The 21,826-nt window shown below is 28.6% G+C and overlaps 1 protein-coding gene across 1 annotated transcript in view; it reads left to right on the top strand.

Moving 5' to 3' along the window:
- The window catches only part of LOC111625711 (CUGBP Elav-like family member 4), a gene marked incomplete at its 5' end in the record, with an annotated part of 114,670 nt that overhangs the window by 19,046 nt on the left and 73,798 nt on the right, over nucleotides 1-21,826 (top strand). Inside the window, one exon of the mRNA XM_023368930.1 lies at nucleotides 11,029-11,109. Coding sequence (XP_023224698.1) covers nucleotides 11,029-11,109 — 81 coding nt within the window. The remainder of the gene's footprint in view (nucleotides 1-11,028; nucleotides 11,110-21,826) is intronic.

Raw genomic sequence — 21,826 nt, 5'->3', positions numbered from 1 at the left:
GATTTACATGTTTCTACACTGCAAAATAAGAATTTTAATCAAACATTAATATTTTGTCACTGAAAATAATATTTTTGAAAATCTTATACAAAAAAACTGTTACATATTTATCCGGACAGGCACTCATTTTATGACTTAAACAGAATATTGTTTAGTTTCAAGCATTGAAATATGCAAATTAGCTTACATATCTAATTGTAATACAAATTCTTTACGTTGTTCAACGTTCTAAAATGGGTAGAACAAAGAATTTATCTGATTATGAAAAAGGGCAGATTGATGCCTATAAATCACAAGGCAAGTCAATAAGAGAAATTGCAGCATATATAAATCGTCCAAAATCAACTGTTGGTGATTATTTATCAAAAAGACGTGGCAAGGATGTACCAAAATTCAAGACAGGTCCAAAACCCAAGCTTACTCCTCGAGATTGTAGACAAATCATCAAGGTTTGCTCCACAAAACAAACATCAGTAAGAAAAATAAAACAAGAATTAGACTTGCCTTGTAGCAGCACAACAGTGTGGAGAGTTTTAAATAAATCTCCAATGTTAAAATTCAGAAAAAAAGCTGTAATGCCACCACTTTCATTAAAGCACAAAAGTGACAGACTTGATTGGGCACAAAAACACATGACATGGTCCGAAGAATGGATTGAAGTTTTGTTCAGTGATGAAAAAAAATTCAACTTAGATGGTCCAGACGGTTGGAAGTATTATTGGCACGATTTAAGAACCGAAAAACAAATATTTTCAAAACGCCAAATGGGTGGGGGATCAATAATGGTGTGGGGTGCGTTTGGATTCAACGGAACCACAGATTTAGCATTTATAACTCAAAGAATGAATTCAAAGAAGTATCAAGGCATGCTTGAAGATCATTTATTGGAAGCTGGACCAAATATTTGTGGACCAAATTGGATCTTTCAACAAGACAATGCCCCTGTGCATGCCTCTAAATCAACAAAAATGTGGTTTAAACGTAAAAATATTAATCTGATGACATGGCCTGCTAGAAGCCCTGACCTGAATCCGATGGAAAATCTTTGGGGGATGATGGTTCGTACAGTTTATGCCAATGGAAAGCAGTTTTCCACAATTCATGATTTGAAGGCAGCAATTTCAGATGCTTGGGATAAACTTAAGATTGAATTCCTTCAGAATCTAATTGAAACAATGCCTAATCGAGTATTTAATGTAATTAAGTTAAATGGTGGTTACATTGGCCATTAAATTGTAAGAAAACTTTGCAATTTGAAACCTGTCCGGATAAATATGTAACAGTTTTTTTGTACAAAATTTTCAAAAATATTATTTTCAGTGACAAAATGTTAATGTTTGATTAAAATTCTTATTTTGCAGTGTGGAAACAAGTAAATCCATGTTATTTTTAATAAAACATTTGTCACTTAATGCAGCAAATTTGGGTTTCACTTTAATTTTTTCGTGTCCGTATAAATTTGAAACACACCTTAATTGTATGTGCTATCCTATGATGATGACATGCTTAAATTAAAGCATTTTTTTAATTTAAAAATATTTTTTGTTAACTTATCAGTTTAGTGTTGAGACAAATTATTTAGTAGGTCTATTTAATATTTGCATGATTTAATTTGAATTTTACAAAATTCACAGTAATAATTATTAATTGGTTCATAAATTCTTTTATTTTGTGTGCTAGTATGCAATAATTTTTGGAAAAATTTTGGATCCTGAAAATATTTCTCATTCCTGATTAGCTGTTCATCCTTATCACCATTTCTAGTTCTAGTTCTAAGATAGCATCTTGTAAATAATCAAAACATGTGTTATGTTACAGTAACTATGTTATTTCATAGTCAAGTTTATTATCCAAGCAATCTACATCAACTGGCCCTGTTGATGTAGATTGCTTGGATGTTGTCAATGTTGCCAAAGTCCAAAAGTCTTTTCACTCTAGATTATTTTTTAGAAGACTATAGAATTCATCAAAAAAACTCTAACTTTTTTAATGGTTTTTAAAATAACCTAATTTAATTTAAACAATTTAGTAATATTAAAAAGTTGTTAAGTTAGTTTGCCATTTGGTGTTCATCCATAGATTGAACCAACTTTATGTTAATGCATTTGAGTCTTTAGACACAATGATCATGAGAAGTGAGATATATAAATACATGCAAATGGATGACATTATTTTAAGGATAATAATTTTATTTTTAACTCTACTCAATGATAATGACATGCACTATAAATGGGGATGAGAACTACAAATCAACTGAGACAAAGTGTGAAAGGAAAGGAATTCAGCAGGATAATAAAAGGTTACAAAAAAATAAAAAACAAAGGTTTGTGTCACACCATATGGGTGATGCATTGAATTCTTTCTAACAGTATCCATAAGTGTAAGAATCTAAGGCTTCACTGTTAGTACTGCAAAAAAGATGGTTTTATGCATAGCATGATATATAGCAATAACTCTCCTACAGCAGTCTGATGCTGCTAGGTTAATTGCTAATTATTAGCATGAATGAGACATTAGCAATTCCTTTTAAGCTACTGTAACAAAAGTAATAGTTTTGAGTAATGCAAATAAAGTACATTTTAAAATTAATCATAAATTTAGCATCATTTTGTAAAAAAGAAACAGTAGATATATTGAATCCTTATTGGCATATTATTTTTAAATTAAAAGAAAGCAAATCTACCAGTCAATAAGTGTTAAATGGTATTTTATTCCTATATAGCATCTTTTTAAGTTACTTTTTTTAAAAACAGTTTTTTTTTAGTATATTCTATAAAACATACAAAATTATTTGTTTTCATCTTTATANAAATCAACAAAAATGTGGTTTAAACGTAAAAATATTAATCTGATGACATGGCCTGCTGGAAGCCCTGATCTGTATCCTATGGAAAATTTTTGGGGGATGATGGTTCGTACAGTTTATGCCAATGGAAAGCAGTTTTCCCACAATTCATGATTCGAAGGCAGCAATTTCAGATGCTTGGGATAAACTTAAGATTGAATTACTTCAGAATCTAATTGAAACAATGCCTAATCGAGTATTTAATGTAATTAAGTTAAATGGTGGTTACATTGGCCATTAAATTGTAAGAAAACTTTGCAATTTGAAACCTGTCCGGATAAATATGTAACAGTTTTTTTGTACAAAAGTTTAAAAAATATTATTTTCAGTGACAAAATGTTAATGTTTGATTAAAATTCTTATTTTGCAGTGTGGAAACAAGTAAATCCATGTTATTTTTAATAAAACATTTGTCACTTAATGCAGCAAATTTGGGTTTCACTTTAATTTTTTCGTGTCCGTATAAATTTGAAACACACCTTAATTGTATGTGCTATCCTATGATGATGACATGCTTAAATTAAAGCATTTTTTTAATTTAAAAATATTTTTTGTTAACTTATCAGTTTAGTGTTGAGACAAATTATTTAGTAGGTCTATTTAATATTTGCATGATTTAATTTGAATTTTACAAAATTCACAGTAATAATTATTAATTGGTTCATAAATTCTTTTATTTTGTGTGCTAGTATGCAATAATTTTTGGAAAAATTTTGGATCCTGAAAATATTTCTCATTCCTGATTAGCTGTTCATCCTTATCACCATTTCTAGTTCTAGTTCTAAGATAGCATCTTGTAAATAATCAAAACATGTGTTATGTTACAGTAACTATGTTATTTCATAGTCAAGTTTATTATCCAAGCAATCTACATCAACTGGCCCTGTTGATGTAGATTGCTTGGATGTTGCCAATGTTGCCAAAGTCCAAAAGTCTTTTCACTCTAGATTATTTTTTAGAAGACTATAGAATTCATCAAAAAAACTCTAACTTTTTTAATGGTTTTTAAAATAACCTAATTTAATTTAAACAATTTAGTAATATTAAAAAGTTGTTAAGTTAGTTTGCCATTTGGTGTTCATCCATAGATTGAACCAACTTTATGTTAATGCATTTGAGTCTTTAGACACAATGATCATGAGAAGTGAGATATATAAATACATGCAAATGGATGACATTATTTTAAGGATAATAATTTTATTTTTAACTCTACTCAATGATAATGACATGCACTATAAATGGGGATGAGAACTACAAATCAACTGAGACAAAGTGTGAAAGGAAAGGAATTCAGCAGGATAATAAAAGGTTACAAAAAAATAAAAAACAAAGGTTTGTGTCACACCATATGGGTGATGCATTGAATTCTTTCTAACAGTATCCATAAGTGTAAGAATCTAAGGCTTCACTGTTAGTACTGCAAAAAAGATGGTTTTATGCATAGCATGATATATAGCAATAACTCTCCTACAGCAGTCTGATGCTGCTAGGTTAATTGCTAATTATTAGCATGAATGAGACATTAGCAATTCCTTTTAAGCTACTGTAACAAAAGTAATAGTTTTGAGTAATGCAAATAAAGTACATTTTAAAATTAATCATAAATTTAGCATCATTTTGTAAAAAAGAAACAGTAGATATATTGAATCCTTATTGGCATATTATTTTTAAATTAAAAGAAAGCAAATCTACTAGTCAATAAGTGTTAAATGGTATTTTATTCCTATATAGCATCTTTTTAAGTTACTTTTTTTAAAAACAGTTTTTTTTTAGTATATTCTATAAAACATACAAAATTATTTGTTTTCATCTTTATAAATTAAAAAACCCTAAAAAGATACTGTAAATTTTTTAATAAATACAACCATTCCAATAATTACTTCAGCTGGATTCCTTTATAAGGCTATTAAGACTAATTAATTACCAGGAATTTGACATATGGTAGGTGGTTAGGCTGCCATCTCTTGTTAAATTTAATAATTATAAATAAATGAATTTAATTTAATTTAATTTTAGAATATTCTAGAACAAAAAATCAGCTCAAAGTGGGACTCAAAACCTACAACTCCTGCTTACTGTGAAGATATTCTGCACAATAAGCAGGAGCTGTGGATTTGAATCCCATTCCAGGCCTAAAGATGATATAGCATAATTTCAGTAAATAAATGTTTAATTTATAATTTTTATTTTTATAGTTATTTAGTTTATTTTCTGTGTTGTTATTTAATAAAATTAGTATATAAAATTAATTAAGATGAAATTAGTTGATTCTTTATATCTCAGCAAGAGATAGTTGATAACTGCAAAAATTTTTTATTATATTTTGCAGATTTATTGTTATTGTCCAATCATTTTTACTTTAAATTCAATTTCTAAATAACAGAAAATAGGTCATATGTCTTTCAGCTTGATATGTGTAAAAACTAATAAACTCAACTATTTGTAGTCAAATATGTAACTAAAAATTAGCTTGATAAACAATATTCCAACAGTTTTGGTTAGTATTTGGTTGGCCCTTATTTTTAATTCATATTTCATATTTTATTCTGATAATATTTCTCTAGCAGCATCTAAATCCATATTAGCCATATTACATGCTTCCATTCTTTCATTATTTGTCTGTTTCTTCTAAGAATAATGAATCAAATGAATTACATGGTGTACACTTTGTTATATATTATTGTTTGGGGCGTCGTCAGTGATTTGAAAATTTAAAAAATATTATTTTCAGTGACAAAATGTTAATGTTTGATTAAAATTCTTATTTTGCAGTGTGGAAACAAGTAAATCCATGTTATTTTTAATAAAACATTTGTCACTTAATGCAGCAAATTNAAGGAATATGGGAGAGAAATCACACCTAATCGACATTAAAAATATGTATTTTATTAAAAATTGTGAGTACTTTTGAAGACATACAGACTTTGTTATCAGGCAAAATTGAACATAAATGCAACATTTCTTTTTTAAATTCAGTTAAGGCATGAGGTTGGAATATTAAATATTCAATAAAAATGAGATGCATGCAAAATTATCAAAAAAATATAAATCCCCAAGTATAAAGATCTTTAGGGACAATTATACAAATGATTTAGCAAGAAACTTTACTGTATGTCTCTAATATAAGCAAAGACTAAATTTTAATAAACTTTACTTTTATTTAATAAAATTTGAGAAATCATAAATTTTGATTACAATAGAATTAAAAATTAAAAATAACAAAATAGAAAGACCAAAATTATTGTAATATATATCTATTGGAATTTTAGTTGAAAAAATATAGATTAAATAACTAAAAATAAAGAATTTTGAAAGTCAAATATGATAACATGAAAATAATAGCTTTATTTATATAATAATTATTATTAAAAATTAAATTTGTTATTAAGAATTTACTTTATTTAATTTTTTATGTTATAAATTGCTAAAATAATTAATTGTTTTTAATTTCTTGTATAACATATGGCTTTTGAACAAAAACCTTTTAATATTGTTTTCACAATTAATTACTGAAAAAAATATTTATCATTCCTCAATTAAAACTCGGAATCTAATGTTAAATAATTAAATAATTGTTTTTATTGAAAATAGTGTTATCTTGAAATTCAATTTATTAATTTTAATTTTGAAAATTTATTTCATAATCTTACTTGTAAAAAAATCCTAAAAACTTTAAAAAATTAAATAAAACTTTATCGATGTAATTATTCATCTCTAAGCTTTACCCACCTGGAAAATTTTTTGTGGGTGTCCATGGCTGTATATCATTTGCCGTGCCATACTGTAAACATAATCCTTGCAGTATTGCAGATTATATTGCATGTAAAGAAACTGTTCATTGACAACTATATTAACTGTTTGCTGATTAGAAAATGACATATTACACATTTTATATTCTAATATGATAGTTTCTAACTTATATACTTGTGTAGGCATTGCAAAGGCATATCCAAAGAGATGGTTATGGTGCTGAATTACCTTCTTGATATCAAAACAATTAGTTTTATTACTTGAAAATAAAAATAAACATAATAGTGCATATTGAATGGCTTCAATGGCAGAAAGTAATTTTATACAAACAGAAAACAGCTGAACAGTTTAAATTGATATTTCTTGTAAGAACATGAAAGTATGGAGCACAGACTAAAGATAAATTACACATGAATTAAAAATAACTGTAATTTTGATAATTTTTAGTGAAAATAAGAAACACAATGATTTTACAGCTTTTCTACTCTTCATTTTGGAATTACATCAAGTATAAATCATACTGTAATTTGTATAATTTATAATAAATCTATCAGTACAAAATTATTAATTAGTCTATCCATTTTCCATCTTCCATTTAACAATTTTAAAAAGCTAACGAAAAAGGAATGATGTAAAAAGTTAGGTAACTAAGATAATTCTAAGGTAATTGAGTAACATTCTCCAAAAAACAACAAGGAACATGTACAGTACCTTGGTATCCTTAAATTTAACTTGAGCAATATCCACAATCTTAAAATTTTTAAAATTCTGATACACCACTGAAGCATTGTATTGTGTTTTTGTTGTTTTCAGAAATTAATTAATTAATTGGAAGTTTTGGGTTGACGTGTAATGCATTATAATTTTTCCCATTCAAAATAATGGAAAATAGGCACCCAGTTAATGTGTGCTGCAGAACATCTGATTTTCAGAAATGGATTATTGGCATTAAGCAGAGGATGCCTATATATATAAAACATATATTAATATAAATACAGCANAAGGCATATCCAAAGAGATGGTTATGGTGCTGAATTACCTTCTTGATATCAAAACAATTAGTTTTATTACTTGAAAATAAAAATAAACATAATAGTGCATATTGAATGGCTTCAATGGCAGAAAGTAATTTTATACAAACAGAAAACAGCTGAACAGTTTAAATTGATATTTCTTGTAAGAACATGAAAGTATGGAGCACAGACTAAAGATAAATTACACATGAATTAAAAATAACTGTAATTTTGATAATTTTTAGTGAAAATAAGAAACACAATGATTTTACAGCTTTTCTACTCTTCATTTTGGAATTACATCAAGTATAAATCATACTGTAATTTGTATAATTTATAATAAATCTATCAGTACAAAATTATTAATTAGTCTATCCATTTTCCATCTTCCATTTAACAATTTTAAAAAGCTAACGAAAAAGGAATGATGTAAAAAGTTAGGTAACTAAGATAATTCTAAGGTAATTGAGTAACATTCTCCAAAAAACAACAAGGAACATGTACAGTACCTTGGTATCCTTAAATTTAACTTGAGCAATATCCACAATCTTAAAATTTTTAAAATTCTGATACACCACTGAAGCATTGTATTGTGTTTTTGTTGTTTTCAGAAATTAATTAATTAATTGGAAGTTTTGGGTTGACGTGTAATGCATTATAATTTTTCCCATTCAAAATAATGGAAAATAGGCACCCAGTTAATGTGTGCTGCAGAACATCTGATTTTCAGAAATGGATTATTGGCATTAAGCAGAGGATGCCTATATATATAAAACATATATTAATATAAATACAGCATGGTCTTGGTTAACATATAAAATATATTATATTATTAGATATGTTAGTCTATAAAATAACTTAGTTAAATAATATAGGAAAATAATATTTAATAATCAATTATATGAAGCACAGATTTATTGAAATGAGAATCTTAATATAAAAATAAAAAAATATGAAATAAATATAAAATAATTTATATTTTATGAAGAATAGGAAGTATAAATTAGAATGAGATAAAATAAAATAATAGATATAAAGTACTGTAATACTGAAATAAGATTTCATAGAAACGTTGCCAAGATGCAAACAGCTAATATTTTTTGATACCCCATTTCCCCAAAAATAAGACAGTGTTTTATATTAATTTTTGCTCTCAAAGATGTGCTAGGTCTTATTTTCAGGGGATGTCTTATTTTTCCATGAAGAAGAATTCACATTTATTGTTGAACAAAAAAATTCCCAAGTCTAACTTAAACAAGAGTGACGTAAATCCAGTCGTGTCAAACTGAACTTACAAAGTTCCCGTACTGGAGTGGACTTCCCACTCTCACTTCAACTTAATCTTTTCGTAGCATTGACATTGGGCTCGATGACCAATTAGTGCTTACTGAACCGTAGCACTATGCAAATGTGATGTGGCGTGATTCCTGGATGACCAATTAACGATTACCAGCTGTAATGTTATGCAAATCATGCCGTATGGCGTGATTGTTTGCTGACCAATCAGTGGTTGTACTTTCAAAAAGCCAACGGCCTCTTTCAACCATCTGTTGATGAGCGTTACGACTAAAAAAACTTTGTTAAGTCTTACTTTCAGGGGGAGGTCTTATATTTNGCAATATCCACAATCTTAAAATTTTTAAAATTCTGATACACCACTGAAGCATTGTATTGTGTTTTTGTTGTTTTCAGAAATTAATTAATTAATTGGAAGTTTTGGGTTGACGTGTAATGCATTATAATTTTTCCCATTCAAAATAATGGAAAATAGGCACCCAGTTAATGTGTGCTGCAGAACATCTGATTTTCAGAAATGGATTATTGGCATTAAGCAGAGGATGCCTATATATATAAAACATATATTAATATAAATACAGCATGGTCTTGGTTAACATATAAAATATATTATATTATTAGATATGTTAGTCTATAAAATAACTTAGTTAAATAATATAGGAAAATAATATTTAATAATCAATTATATGAAGCACAGATTTATTGAAATGAGAATCTTAATATAAAAATAAAAAAATATGAAATAAATATAAAATAATTTATATTTTATGAAGAATAGGAAGTATAAATTAGAATGAGATAAAATAAAATAATAGATATAAAGTACTGTAATACTGAAATAAGATTTCATAGAAACGTTGCCAAGATGCAAACAGCTAATATTTTTTGATACCCCATTTCCCCAAAAATAAGACAGTGTTTTATATTAATTTTTGCTCTCAAAGATGTGCTAGGTCTTATTTTCAGGGGATGTCTTATTTTTCCATGAAGAAGAATTCACATTTATTGTTGAACAAAAAAATTCCCAAGTCTAACTTAAACAAGAGTGACGTAAATCCAGTCGTGTCAAACTGAACTTACAAAGTTCCCGTACTGGAGTGGACTTCCCACTCTCACTTCAACTTAATCTTTTCGTAGCATTGACATTGGGCTCGATGACCAATTAGTGCTTACTGAACCGTAGCACTATGCAAATGTGATGTGGCGTGATTCCTGGATGACCAATTAACGATTACCAGCTGTAATGTTATGCAAATCATGCCGTATGGCGTGATTGTTTGCTGACCAATCAGTGGTTGTACTTTCAAAAAGCCAACGGCCTCTTTCAACCATCTGTTGATGAGCGTTACGACTAAAAAAACTTTGTTAAGTCTTACTTTCAGGGGGAGGTCTTATATTTTGCAATTCAGCAAAACCTCTGCTAGGTCTTATTTTCAGGGAAACACGGTAGTTATATACATACATATATTATATATATAAACTTAAAATAATTTTTAAACTCATTCTTATTTGACTCATAAAAATTTTATAATTTTATATAAATTTTAATCCATATCACTTCAAAATTTATTCTGTATGCTGGTATGCAATTTGAATATTTTTAAATTTTCAAATTTTATTATTATTAAAAAATTTGATTTCAAGATAATTCTGTATTATAAAAAAAATTCTTTACTTAAACATATAATCTATTAAATATAACTTGTTTAAATTTATTAATTATTTGAAATTATTGTAAAAAGAATTTAAAATTTTAAATAAATTTTAAAGTTTTCAAAATAAAAGAATAATTAAAAAATAATGCATTAAATTTTAAAATATATAAATATACAATGAAACCTTATTAATATATATATTTTTTTATTGAAGTTTTTCTTCATTTCAGTTTCAGCAAATTTTATTAAACTTATACATCATATTTGTTTTAATTTACCATTGTTTTCTTTCAAATTGGAAATTAAATCAAGATTTGAAAGTATTAATACAGGTTTCATTGTATTCTATTATATTTTTAATATTAAACATATTTTATTATGAAGAAATAAATGAGTCATGCAACCTATCATAAGTATAGATTAAGAAATAGTTTATATTTCTTAAATTCAGCAATTAAATATTTGATAGCCGCCTATCCTGCTGCATATGGTCAGTTTGCTCAAGCTCTGACCCAACAGCCAACAGTTGTACCACAGACACAAAGGGAAGGTGAGGGACAAATCAAATTTTATTTAATAATATGCTGTTGTTGTATTTGATTATTGTTTACATCAGAAAAATTTTCATTTAAAATTTTCTATTTCATGTAATTTCAAAAAACATTATATCATAAATTAATTTTTTTCATAGTAATTAATTAATCAGTTGTTAAATGAAAGTTTTTTGCTTAAAATATTTATTTATATATCTTTATTATTATTTTTAGATATTGCTACTGACATCCATGTTAAATAATAAAATTAAGTTGAATGATTCTCTGTTGATAACACTCAAAATTTCAAAACATTTGTGTCAATTTAAACAGACTAAGAATTTTGATACTATTTGTAGCTATTGAAATAATAATAAATTTATAAATAAAATTTTAATCAAATTTTCCTCTTCATTTATCAGCTGATATTTCATATTTTTTCTATATAAGTAAAAGTTAATAAATAAATATATATAATGTAGCAATTGATCTGTAATTTATATATAACTGTGCCAATTGGATAAATTGATTGTGGTTAATGTAATATAATGTATACAAAAAGTTGATTAAAAAATAATATAGTTAATTCATATTTAAATATTTTTGTTTAATTCTAATTGTTATATATAAATATATAGCTTTTCAGTTAAATAAAATTCAATATTATTGATAACATTGGAAATAGTATGTTGACTTAATGATTTTAGATGATTCTANCCTGGCTGGACGATAGGAGGAAGGCCCTTCTTATCAAAGGTGAAATTGCCGCATTGACGTAATGTTGCGGCTGGTATGCCGTGGCCGGGATTAGAGGAGGTACACCACTGAATTTGTGGAATACGGAGTATGTGGTGCTATTTCGGGATTTATTGATTTTTAGATCCAAGAAGGCAATTTCATTTTCCTTTTCCTTTTCCCAGGTGAAAGTAATAGTGGGATAAGTGGTCGCTAGACGGTCTTTGAAGGCAAGGAAATTTTCATGGGTGTCCTGCCAAGCCACAAGAATGTCGTCAACATATCTAAGATATAAAAGCGGATATTTTAACGTAATGGGAAATTTAAACATTTTGAACTCTATGTTTCTCATGATCAACTCCGCCAAAACCGCTGAAAGTGGTGAACCCATCGGGACTCCCTGTTGTTGTAGATATATTTGGCCCTTGAATTGAAAATAATTATTTTCAGAAATGAAAAGTAGGGCCTCACGTAATTCTAATACTTCTTGCGCTGTAAAACCGTTCTTGATTAGCATTATCCCACTTATCCCACTATTACTTTCACCTGGGAAAAAGAAAAGGAAAATGAAATTGCCTTCTTGGATCTAAAAATAGTAATTATTTTTAATTTATTGATAATTTAATTACTAATCATAATTATTGTAAATTAAACCTCATGTATTTTAGACATCTATAACTCACAATTTGAAATAAGAATGGCTGAAAAGGGACAGGTGAAAAAATGGACAAAAAGCACATATTATTATTATTATAAAATTTAGAAGTACAGTGGGTGATTGGTTGATGAACAAATTGGATAATGAACACGTTTGCGAAAGATTCTTATGTTCAGACAATGAACACCTCACAGAACAAACACAAGAAGAAGCGACATAAAATAATGAATACTGATTGGACTTTCCTTGTCTTCAGGCAACAATTAGAAACTTTTCAGAGTGCAAGAGATGTCAACATTGACGCTCAACCCGGTATATACGGATAGGATAGTATTACTCTGAACTTTGAAACTTTCCCTTGTAGTTCCAGCCTTTTATTTTTCTGACAGAAACAATTCTTTTATAGTATTCACGAGACTGTCGGGTGGGCACTTGTTAAGTTTTGTGTCAGTTTTTATTTTCAAAAGGTGAGAGTATAATATCACAGGTGTCTGATGTCTGTTGTTGCTGGTCAGTATGGCTTGAACAGGTCTACAGTAGGCCGCAGTTCAATCTTATCTAAGATATAGTGTAATCAAGAAGACTCAAGCAGTTAAAGGAGTAACAAAAATTACATCTGAGAAATAAAGAACATTGAAGAGCTCATAATGGAACCTGAAACTGATCTGACGACAGAAGAATGCCAAGAACTCTTGAATGAAGAACACCAAGAAATTCAGCGAGATATGTTTTTTTTTTAAAAAGAGGATTAATGCCGATATCTGCTATTAAAAATCTTTTGAAGAAGTGGGAGGATGTCAGGACAATGGTCTTAGAGTGGCATCCAACCCAAGTTGAGGTTAATAGGCTTGGGGATCTCTACAGTTACAATACTATTAATTACTTCTGAAAAATCCTGAAAAAGAGAGAAAAGCAATCAACATTAGACAGATTCTTTAACCCCCACAAATGGAAAAAAAACATGATTACTAAAAATGCAAGACTGTGTATATGTATTTTTATTATTATATCTAAATAAACATAGTAAGAAAGTATATATATGTTTTATTTTTTGGGGTCTCCAGAACGAATTAATCAAATTCCCGTAAAAACTTATGGTAAATCGATAATCGGTTAACAAAAAATTCGGATAGCGAACAAAGTCTTGGAACAGATTATGTTCATTAACTGATCAGACACTGTATATATAAAATTATTTGTGCAAAGTGCAAGTAGTTTGGGTAAAGTAACACCTTTTTAGTTTTCTTAGTTTAGTTTTTTTTAAATATTCTGCAATTGAATTTACTACACACGTATAAAGTATGTCTCCAATCTTTTGAGTGATATATTGCCAGCTGATAGAAAACATTGAATACAAAAAATGTTTACCCCATACACTATTTTGATTCAACCTTGGTTTCGAGTTATGCACAAAAACTGTTTTGTAAAATATTATTTTTTGAATATCACCAGTTTCTTTTCTTCAGGATTCAATAAATCTTTTATTTAAAAATTATTAAAAATGGTAAAAAATGGAAAAATTTTTTGGTTGAAGTTCATTTAACTGTATCTTGAAAACAAAGCCCTAAACAAAAATCTCGATGAGAACATTTTTTGTTTGTGTTGAGATGAACTTCACAATGGTGCAAGAAAAACATTTTCAAGGTATAAAAGGTGGCCAACGTCACCAAACTCATCTTGAAATACAAGTTTGTTTCTTTTGAGATGTGTAATTGATTGCAATAAATCTTTGTGTACTATCAATTTGAAAATTTGATCCTGGATCCAGATTGATGGTCACAAAAATTTAAAGATGCAGTTAGGTTTCATTAGTTAAGCAGATTAATGATTAATCATCACTTTTTAATTTAGATCTTTCCAAGACCTGTACAAGATCTCACTAATAAAAAAAAAAAAAAATATGTGTTTTCTTAGCATAATGTTGTCGTTGAGAACAAATCACACAGAAACACTTTTAGTGGAAGAAGGTTGGTTTATTGGTAGGAATGGATATGCATTTCGGGCTTAACGCCCCTCTTCAGTCCTATTATAACAGATTTATCAGCATATTTACAGATTTTACAGATTATCAAATGCATTGAAATATTTAGATTTATACAATAAAAGGTTTATACAAATACTAATACAAAGATTTATACAATAAAACAAATACCTGAGATTATAGTGACAGTTAAAACAACACAACTTGTGAGAAGACAAAGGCAAAAAAAGGGGAGGAAAATGGAGTTAAAAATCTTTTAGCTCCATCCTTATATGCATCAGAACAGTATAGCAACATGTGCTAGAATAAAAAGGGGTTAAACTTAAATCTACAATTAAGTACAATTAAGAAGTGGAATTTTTATAAAATTAATAACGGAATACCTGTAGGGTGCGAAATAATTCTGATGAAGTGTACAGAAAAACATAGATAGGAGAGGTTAAAAAGATGTTAATATTCCCTATATTGTACACAGAATGTTTGGTGTGTTGACCTACACAGTGGGATATGATAGATGGAGAGAGGTAGTATGTCTTAATTAATTAATTAATGGGCTTTTCTACTTAGTTAGGAATGGTTGCCAGATGTCATTGATGACTGCACCTGTATTTAGGTTCATTCTGTATATTTTACTAGTTTTAGTAATTTCAATGTGTTCATAAAATTTTCTTTTGATAATATTTTTTTCTTTTTTAAGGATTTTGACGCTGTCGAGTGAGATCTCACAGCCAATTTGGTTGCAATGAGTGGCGAATGCTGAGTTGGTGTAATTATACTTCACTGCTCTTATATGCTCTTTTATACGGGTTTTTAATACTCTGCTAGTTTCACCTATGTAATAGTACTTTGGATGACACGTACAAGTGAAGATATAAACAAGATTATTATTTAATAAAATGTCAGTATTACTATTAGTTTGTTCTTTGGTTTTTAAGAAATTTTTGATTTTATTGTTTAGTGTGGATGCTAAAATGATATTATATGGTATTAGTATTCTTTTATTTTATTTTATATTATTAGTATTAGTAAATTATTTGTTTTTACTTCTATGCATTCAAAACTAGAACTACTTAAAATAAGTAAGACAAAACCTTTCACACTTTGTTTCTAGCAGTTTAATCACTAAGTACAAATGTTTTTGGCCATTTTGAATGGCCTTCTTCAGGTACAGTAAGGTTGGTTGGAACGTCAGTTAGCAGATATTCAAATGACGTCACTGTTTACAAAGGTTTCTTCTTACTAGTGATGTCATTGCTGATAACAAAGTTTAGACGATATTGACATCATTAAGTTTCTTTTGATATTATTGTCCAAGGTGTGCGAATGAGTATTGATAAGATAATTGCTAAAATTGGAAAATAAAAAACAAGATAAGTAAAGAAAATGCTCTAAAGATTGCGACAGGCTTAATGAGGGTGGATTGGCCTATTTTCTCATTGCTCTAGCATTAAGGATGAGCTATCCAACACATCAAACACATCGCCTTAGCCCATGATTACAATGGTAAATTAATAGATAGGCTTGCTCAAAAAATACATAGTTGCTTAGAAACAAAAGTGATTAATTCCAGACCTCTAAAACAGCAAAGTAAGCACATTGTAGTTGATTTTGACCCTAGAATGAGCCAAGCATTTAAAATCATAACCAAGAAGGTCAAAGCTACTCTTACAAATGCAATCCTATGATATATAAACTGCTGGCTAATACCAAGGACAAATGCAGCGAAGCTATAAGACCGGGGATTTACTTGGTCTTACTAGAGGACAACAGATTTAATTCAAACAAAAAATTAACATACATTGGCTCAACTAACAGATCACTTACAAAAAGGATAACTGAGCACAAATACAACACTTACAACAAAAAGTTTAATTTCACTCTAGCCCAATTTGTAAGTGAACCAAATATGACAGCCAATTGGGAAGAGACTAAGATTATTATACCTATGCTTGACAATAACAAACTTATAACAATTGAAACAATTGAAATCTTTGCAAAATCCTTCAAGGGGAATTGTATCAATAGCAAAGATGCAGACTAGCTGACCTCCGCATGGCAATCACTCTTCGATAACCCCTTAAACTAAATAGGCCAAACCACCCTCATCAAGCCTGTCGCAATCTTTAGAGCATTTTCTTTACTTATCTTGTTTTTTATTTTCCAATTTTAGCAATTATCTCATCAATAGTCATTCGCACACCTTCGACAATAATATCAAAAGAAACTTAATGATGTCGATATTGTCTAAACTTTGTTATCAGCAATGACGTCACTAGTAAGAAGAAACCTTTGTAAACAGTGACGTAATTTGAATATCTGCTAACTGACGTTCCAACCAACCTTACTGTACCTGAAGAAGGCCATTCAAAATGGCCAAAAACATTTGTACTTAGTGATTAAACTGCTAGAAACAAAGTGTGAAAGGTTTTGTCTTATTTATTTGTGTTTTTTGTTTGGGTTGACCTGATGAGTGGTTGTGTAGCCATTTGTTGATAATTCTGTTTGGGTAGTTATTTAATTGAAAGGTGCGATAAATTTGGTCAGTTTATATGTTTTGGTTAGTAGTATCACTTATGCGTATTTTGATTTTGTTGACATACATATTGAATATGTTCTTTTTAATATACATGGGTGCTGGAGTGATAATTTATTACTTTACTGACATCACAAGGTTTTGTTTTTATTAAAGATAATGAAATTATCGTGTCTTAGTATCGTGATGTGTAAAAAATTGAGTTTGCTATTATTTTCATTTTCTATTTTGAAACATACAGTAGAGCCTCGATTATCCGACTCAATTGGAGACTGGGGTTGGTCGGATAATTGAAAAGTCGGATAACCGAAAAGTATGAAAAAATCCATTATTAGTGTAGTATATTATTATATCCCATGTAATCAGTATATTAGTATATCGCTATTAACCTACTTCGCATTGAATTTTCATTGATGTTAAGCCTAACAAAAATTTCTACTGTATATTCTTTTGGATATTATTGGCATGTTGAAGTATGATTTGAGGGTTGGTTAATTCTTATTAACCACGAAGCAGTCATCAATGTAATAGTTGTAGAACAATATACCTTGCAGTTTATGGATAATATTGTCGATGTTAATCATGCATAGTTCAGCAAGTTTTGGACCTATGCAAGAGCCCATAAAGATGCCATCTAATTGCCATCAAAAATTTCATTAAAAAAAAAACTTGTTGTCAAGGCTATAAAAAAGCTATTCAACAGGAAAAATATATCTTCATTCAAAAGAAGTTATCAAAACAAAAAAAAAATTATTGAAATTGGTTTACTAGGAATGGCAATATTCAAAAAATAATATTTTACAAAATTGACAGTTTTTGCACATAACTTGAAACCAAGGCCAAATCAAAAAGTATATGGGAAAACTCTTTTGTATTCAATGTTTTTCTTCCAGCTGGCAAAATATTGCTCAAAAGATAAAAACATCATCTCACAAACCCAATTTATAGTTAAAGCCAAATGACTGTCAAATTATTGGGCTATAATATGACTATTTAATTAAATAAAAACTAAATAATTTATATAGAGGTTATGCTACCATCTTGTACTAGATTTAATAATTATAATAAAGTAATTTAGAATTTTCTGGAAGAAAAGAATTGACCTGGAGCAGGACTCAAACCCACAACTCCTGCTTAATATGCAAATACTGTGAGTGCTTGTATGATTATATGTAAATTAATAGTTCTGGAAGCAAAGACAACTTGGAGGTCCAGGTAGCATAACAGGTAACACATCTGCATGGTAAGTGGAAGTTGTAGATTTAAGCACCACTCCAGGCCCATTATTTTCTTTCAGGAAATTCTAAATTAAATTAAATTTATTATAATTATTAATTCTAGTACATAATTCTAGTACATATGTAAAATAATGGCTGCATAACTGATACTTCTAAAGAAATTATTCAGTACAAAACAAAAAATACATACCATAAACGAATATATTAAAAAAAACGAATGAGTTACATCATCTATCTATCTATCTTCTCAGCAATATTAACTATTTATATTAATAAACCAAACACACCTGATTTGTATTTGCCGAAAAATGATGGCCTATACAAATAGGCCGAAAACGTTCGAATAAAGAAAATAACTCTGCAAATACAAATCAGGTGTGTTTGGTTTATTAATATAAATAGAGTTACATCATGTAAAACAAACAAGTTTTTATTCTAAAACTGCAAAACTGTGTCAGCATTACATCAAAAACTAGGATTATATGTTTAATTTTTCCATTTTGTCTTCTTTCTAACAAGATAATTCTGAAAGTGCTTTTTTTTTATGTGTATTTTATTGTTATTTTATTCAAAAATGCAAAAATAAACATATTAAATTTAAGAAACTCACAGTAAATTATCTCAGTTTACACTGATTAACATCCACATTGTGTGAAATTTGAGAGGAAGGTGTTATTTTTAAGATCAGGTTAGATAGTCAGTGCAACCCATACTGACTAATTTCTACTACTACTGATGTCAATAAGTCATTAATTGTTTTATTGTTTTGTAAACGAAAACTCTCTTCCCAGTTTTAAGTCACTCAAATTACAATGTTATTATTTTACTGTACTGGAAGAATGTTTTCTTTAATGTTTAATTAACAACTAGTTTTGTTAGATTTGATTAATTTTAAATTTAAATTGCAGTTTAACTGGCATGCCAGTAACCCCAGGGTTTCCAGCATACTGGTCTCCCCCACTTATATGCATTATTCTGGGTCATTCTGTAAAAATATGGTATGAACCTCAAGGTCAGTGCAGCAGTGAAAAATATTAAAAAGTTCAAATGTTTTCAGTCAACTCTGCAGATCTTTGTCAGGAAAAACTGAGATCCAGAATTGAATGTTCAAATTCTAAGACAGAATGTTCAAAGAGCTGCTGAAATTTGAAATGTAAATGTGCAATTGTCAAAGAGTAAATTTAAAATAAAATATTTTAAAGTGATTTTCCAAACATTTTATTTTAAATTTACTCTTTGACAAGTGCACATTTATATTTCAAACTTCAGCTGTTCTTTGAACATTCCATCCTAGATCTCAGCTTTTCCTGATGAAGACCTGTAGAGTTGACCAAAAACATTTGAACTTTTTAACATTTTTCACTTCTGGACTGACTTTCAGGTTCATATGTATTTTTTGTTTTGCTTCTACTGTCCAGTTCTGAGACTGAAGTGTTGAAATTATTTAATTAATTCCATAGCCATATTAAAGCTTGATAATTTGGCAGTCATTTGGCTTTACTATACATATGTGATAAGATGCATAGGGCACAAAATTCATAGATCCCTGCAAAACTTATAATGAGCTTTTGTGGATTGTGAGGCTGAGTTCTGGGAAGTATGCTGAACTTGCCTCATACTGGCTCTGACAGTGATGACAAAGAGAGTACAATAACTGAAAATTATTGTCTTCAGTGAGAGAGAGAGAGAAATTTTGATAAGTCTTGAATTATTTCTAAAAATCTAATTAAAATGAACTAATCAAACATCTTTACTATACCTGATACGATTAAAGCTATCAAAGCCAAATATTATTGGTCTAGAAACGGCTATAATACTAATAATCTATTTGTCTATTAAATTATTAGTATTATAGCTGTTTCTGGCTCGATAATATTTGGCTTTGGTTGATGGATAGCTAATTAAATGAATTAAATGGTTAAAATTTAGTTAAATTTTTGAAAATTATCTTGCAATACCTTTCTGCATAAACTGGAGTTCATAAAAAACAAATCAACAAACCAAACTAAGTGCTTTTGGACTTTTTCTCTATCTTCAGAGTTTTTATCACTCGAAAAATGATCTTTTCAAACTCTCATATTTGGATATAACTGAATGACTAAATGCATTTAGCAATGCCAACTTTGCAGGCAATGTGAAAACTCAATAATCTATGGGTGCATATACAGTACTTTTTGTTTCAGATGGATTGATCTGTAAGATCAGGTCAGTCTTGTCACATGTTACAGATCACTTCTTTTATGTGTGTTAGTTGGCAAAAAGTATACAAGTAGGATCAAATTGTATTTATTCTGTGGAAAAAAACTGTTCACAAAATGGCAAAACAGGAAAGTGCATGCCATGCATTGTTGCCATAGAATCTAGCAAAATTGTCTCTTAATATTTATTTTTTCATATCAATATTTTGGATATTTTAATAATAATGTTTTTATTTACTATTTATAAGTTTTAAGTACTTTTCATTGTCAACAGTTAAACATAATTACAAGCTTGACTTTAATCATGGAGATTGCCATCTTTAATTTTTTTTATACAATCAAAACAATCCTACTCTCTGCTTGGATTAGTTTGATTGTGATTCAGTTGATCCTAAATGGCATTTGTATATGCAGTAGAAATTGATTAGATTACTATAGTTCATTTGTACACATGATTTGAGCAATCAATGTAATTTTGGATCAATTTAATTCCAAAAATATGTGCACTCTGAGAGTCATGTCATGGCAATCTATGTAGAAGGAGCAATTGCATGGTTCAGTTAACTACAGAGCCAACCAGATCAGTGGTATTGTCAATGAACAAAGAGGGGTTTGTCACAGCCAGCAAAATCACCAAATAAACTACTGTGGTTAGATCATTTGCACCAAAAAAAAAAAAACACATGCAGTAGATGTTAGAAAAATTTATTTGTTTGCATGAAGTAATTATATACAGGTAAAGTCAATGGATTCCAACTCTAAGACAGTTTATCCAGCAGTCACTCTAAACCCAATCATCAGTGGGACAATTACACAAAAATATGACAATGACAGACTGAATCTCAATAATACTAATTGTAATTGTAAAAGCCTTACTGTCCTTTTAAATTCTAATATTATTATATTATTGTTAATTGTCTACTTGGACATTATTTATTAATAGGACTTAATACTGGTGTTTAAAGTTTGACACAGCAATGAGAGTTAGTTCAGGAAAAAGCAAAATTTCTTTATTATATCACCTGTAGTAATAGTTTCTGTACACATATTACACGTGTTTTGGGCTAGCATGCCCCTCATCAGCAGTACTACTACCACATACTAAAAAGTAACAATAATAAAACAAGATAAGTTATTGTATAAGTTAAAATTTTTTACATAGCCATAAAAATAATTTTAAAAAAACTCACTGTAAATACATACTCCAAACCCGAGTATAAATGTATTTTTCTCGTTGTATAATCAATTAACAAGTTAAACATTTCACTGTATAAATAAATTAAAATATAATAAATAAAGGTTGTAAATTATTAAAAACTAAAACATTACATATGAAAACCAAAAGGACTCACATCAAGGTTCAAATTTTCACAATTCAACAGTATTATGGT

This window comes from Centruroides sculpturatus, unplaced genomic scaffold, assembly GCF_000671375.1.
Source record: "Centruroides sculpturatus isolate CEXI.00-Female unplaced genomic scaffold, Cexi_2.0 scaffold78, whole genome shotgun sequence".
NCBI classification, from domain to species: domain Eukaryota; kingdom Metazoa; phylum Arthropoda; class Arachnida; order Scorpiones; family Buthidae; genus Centruroides; species Centruroides sculpturatus.
This window is presented reverse-complemented; position numbering and strand designations above follow the sequence as displayed.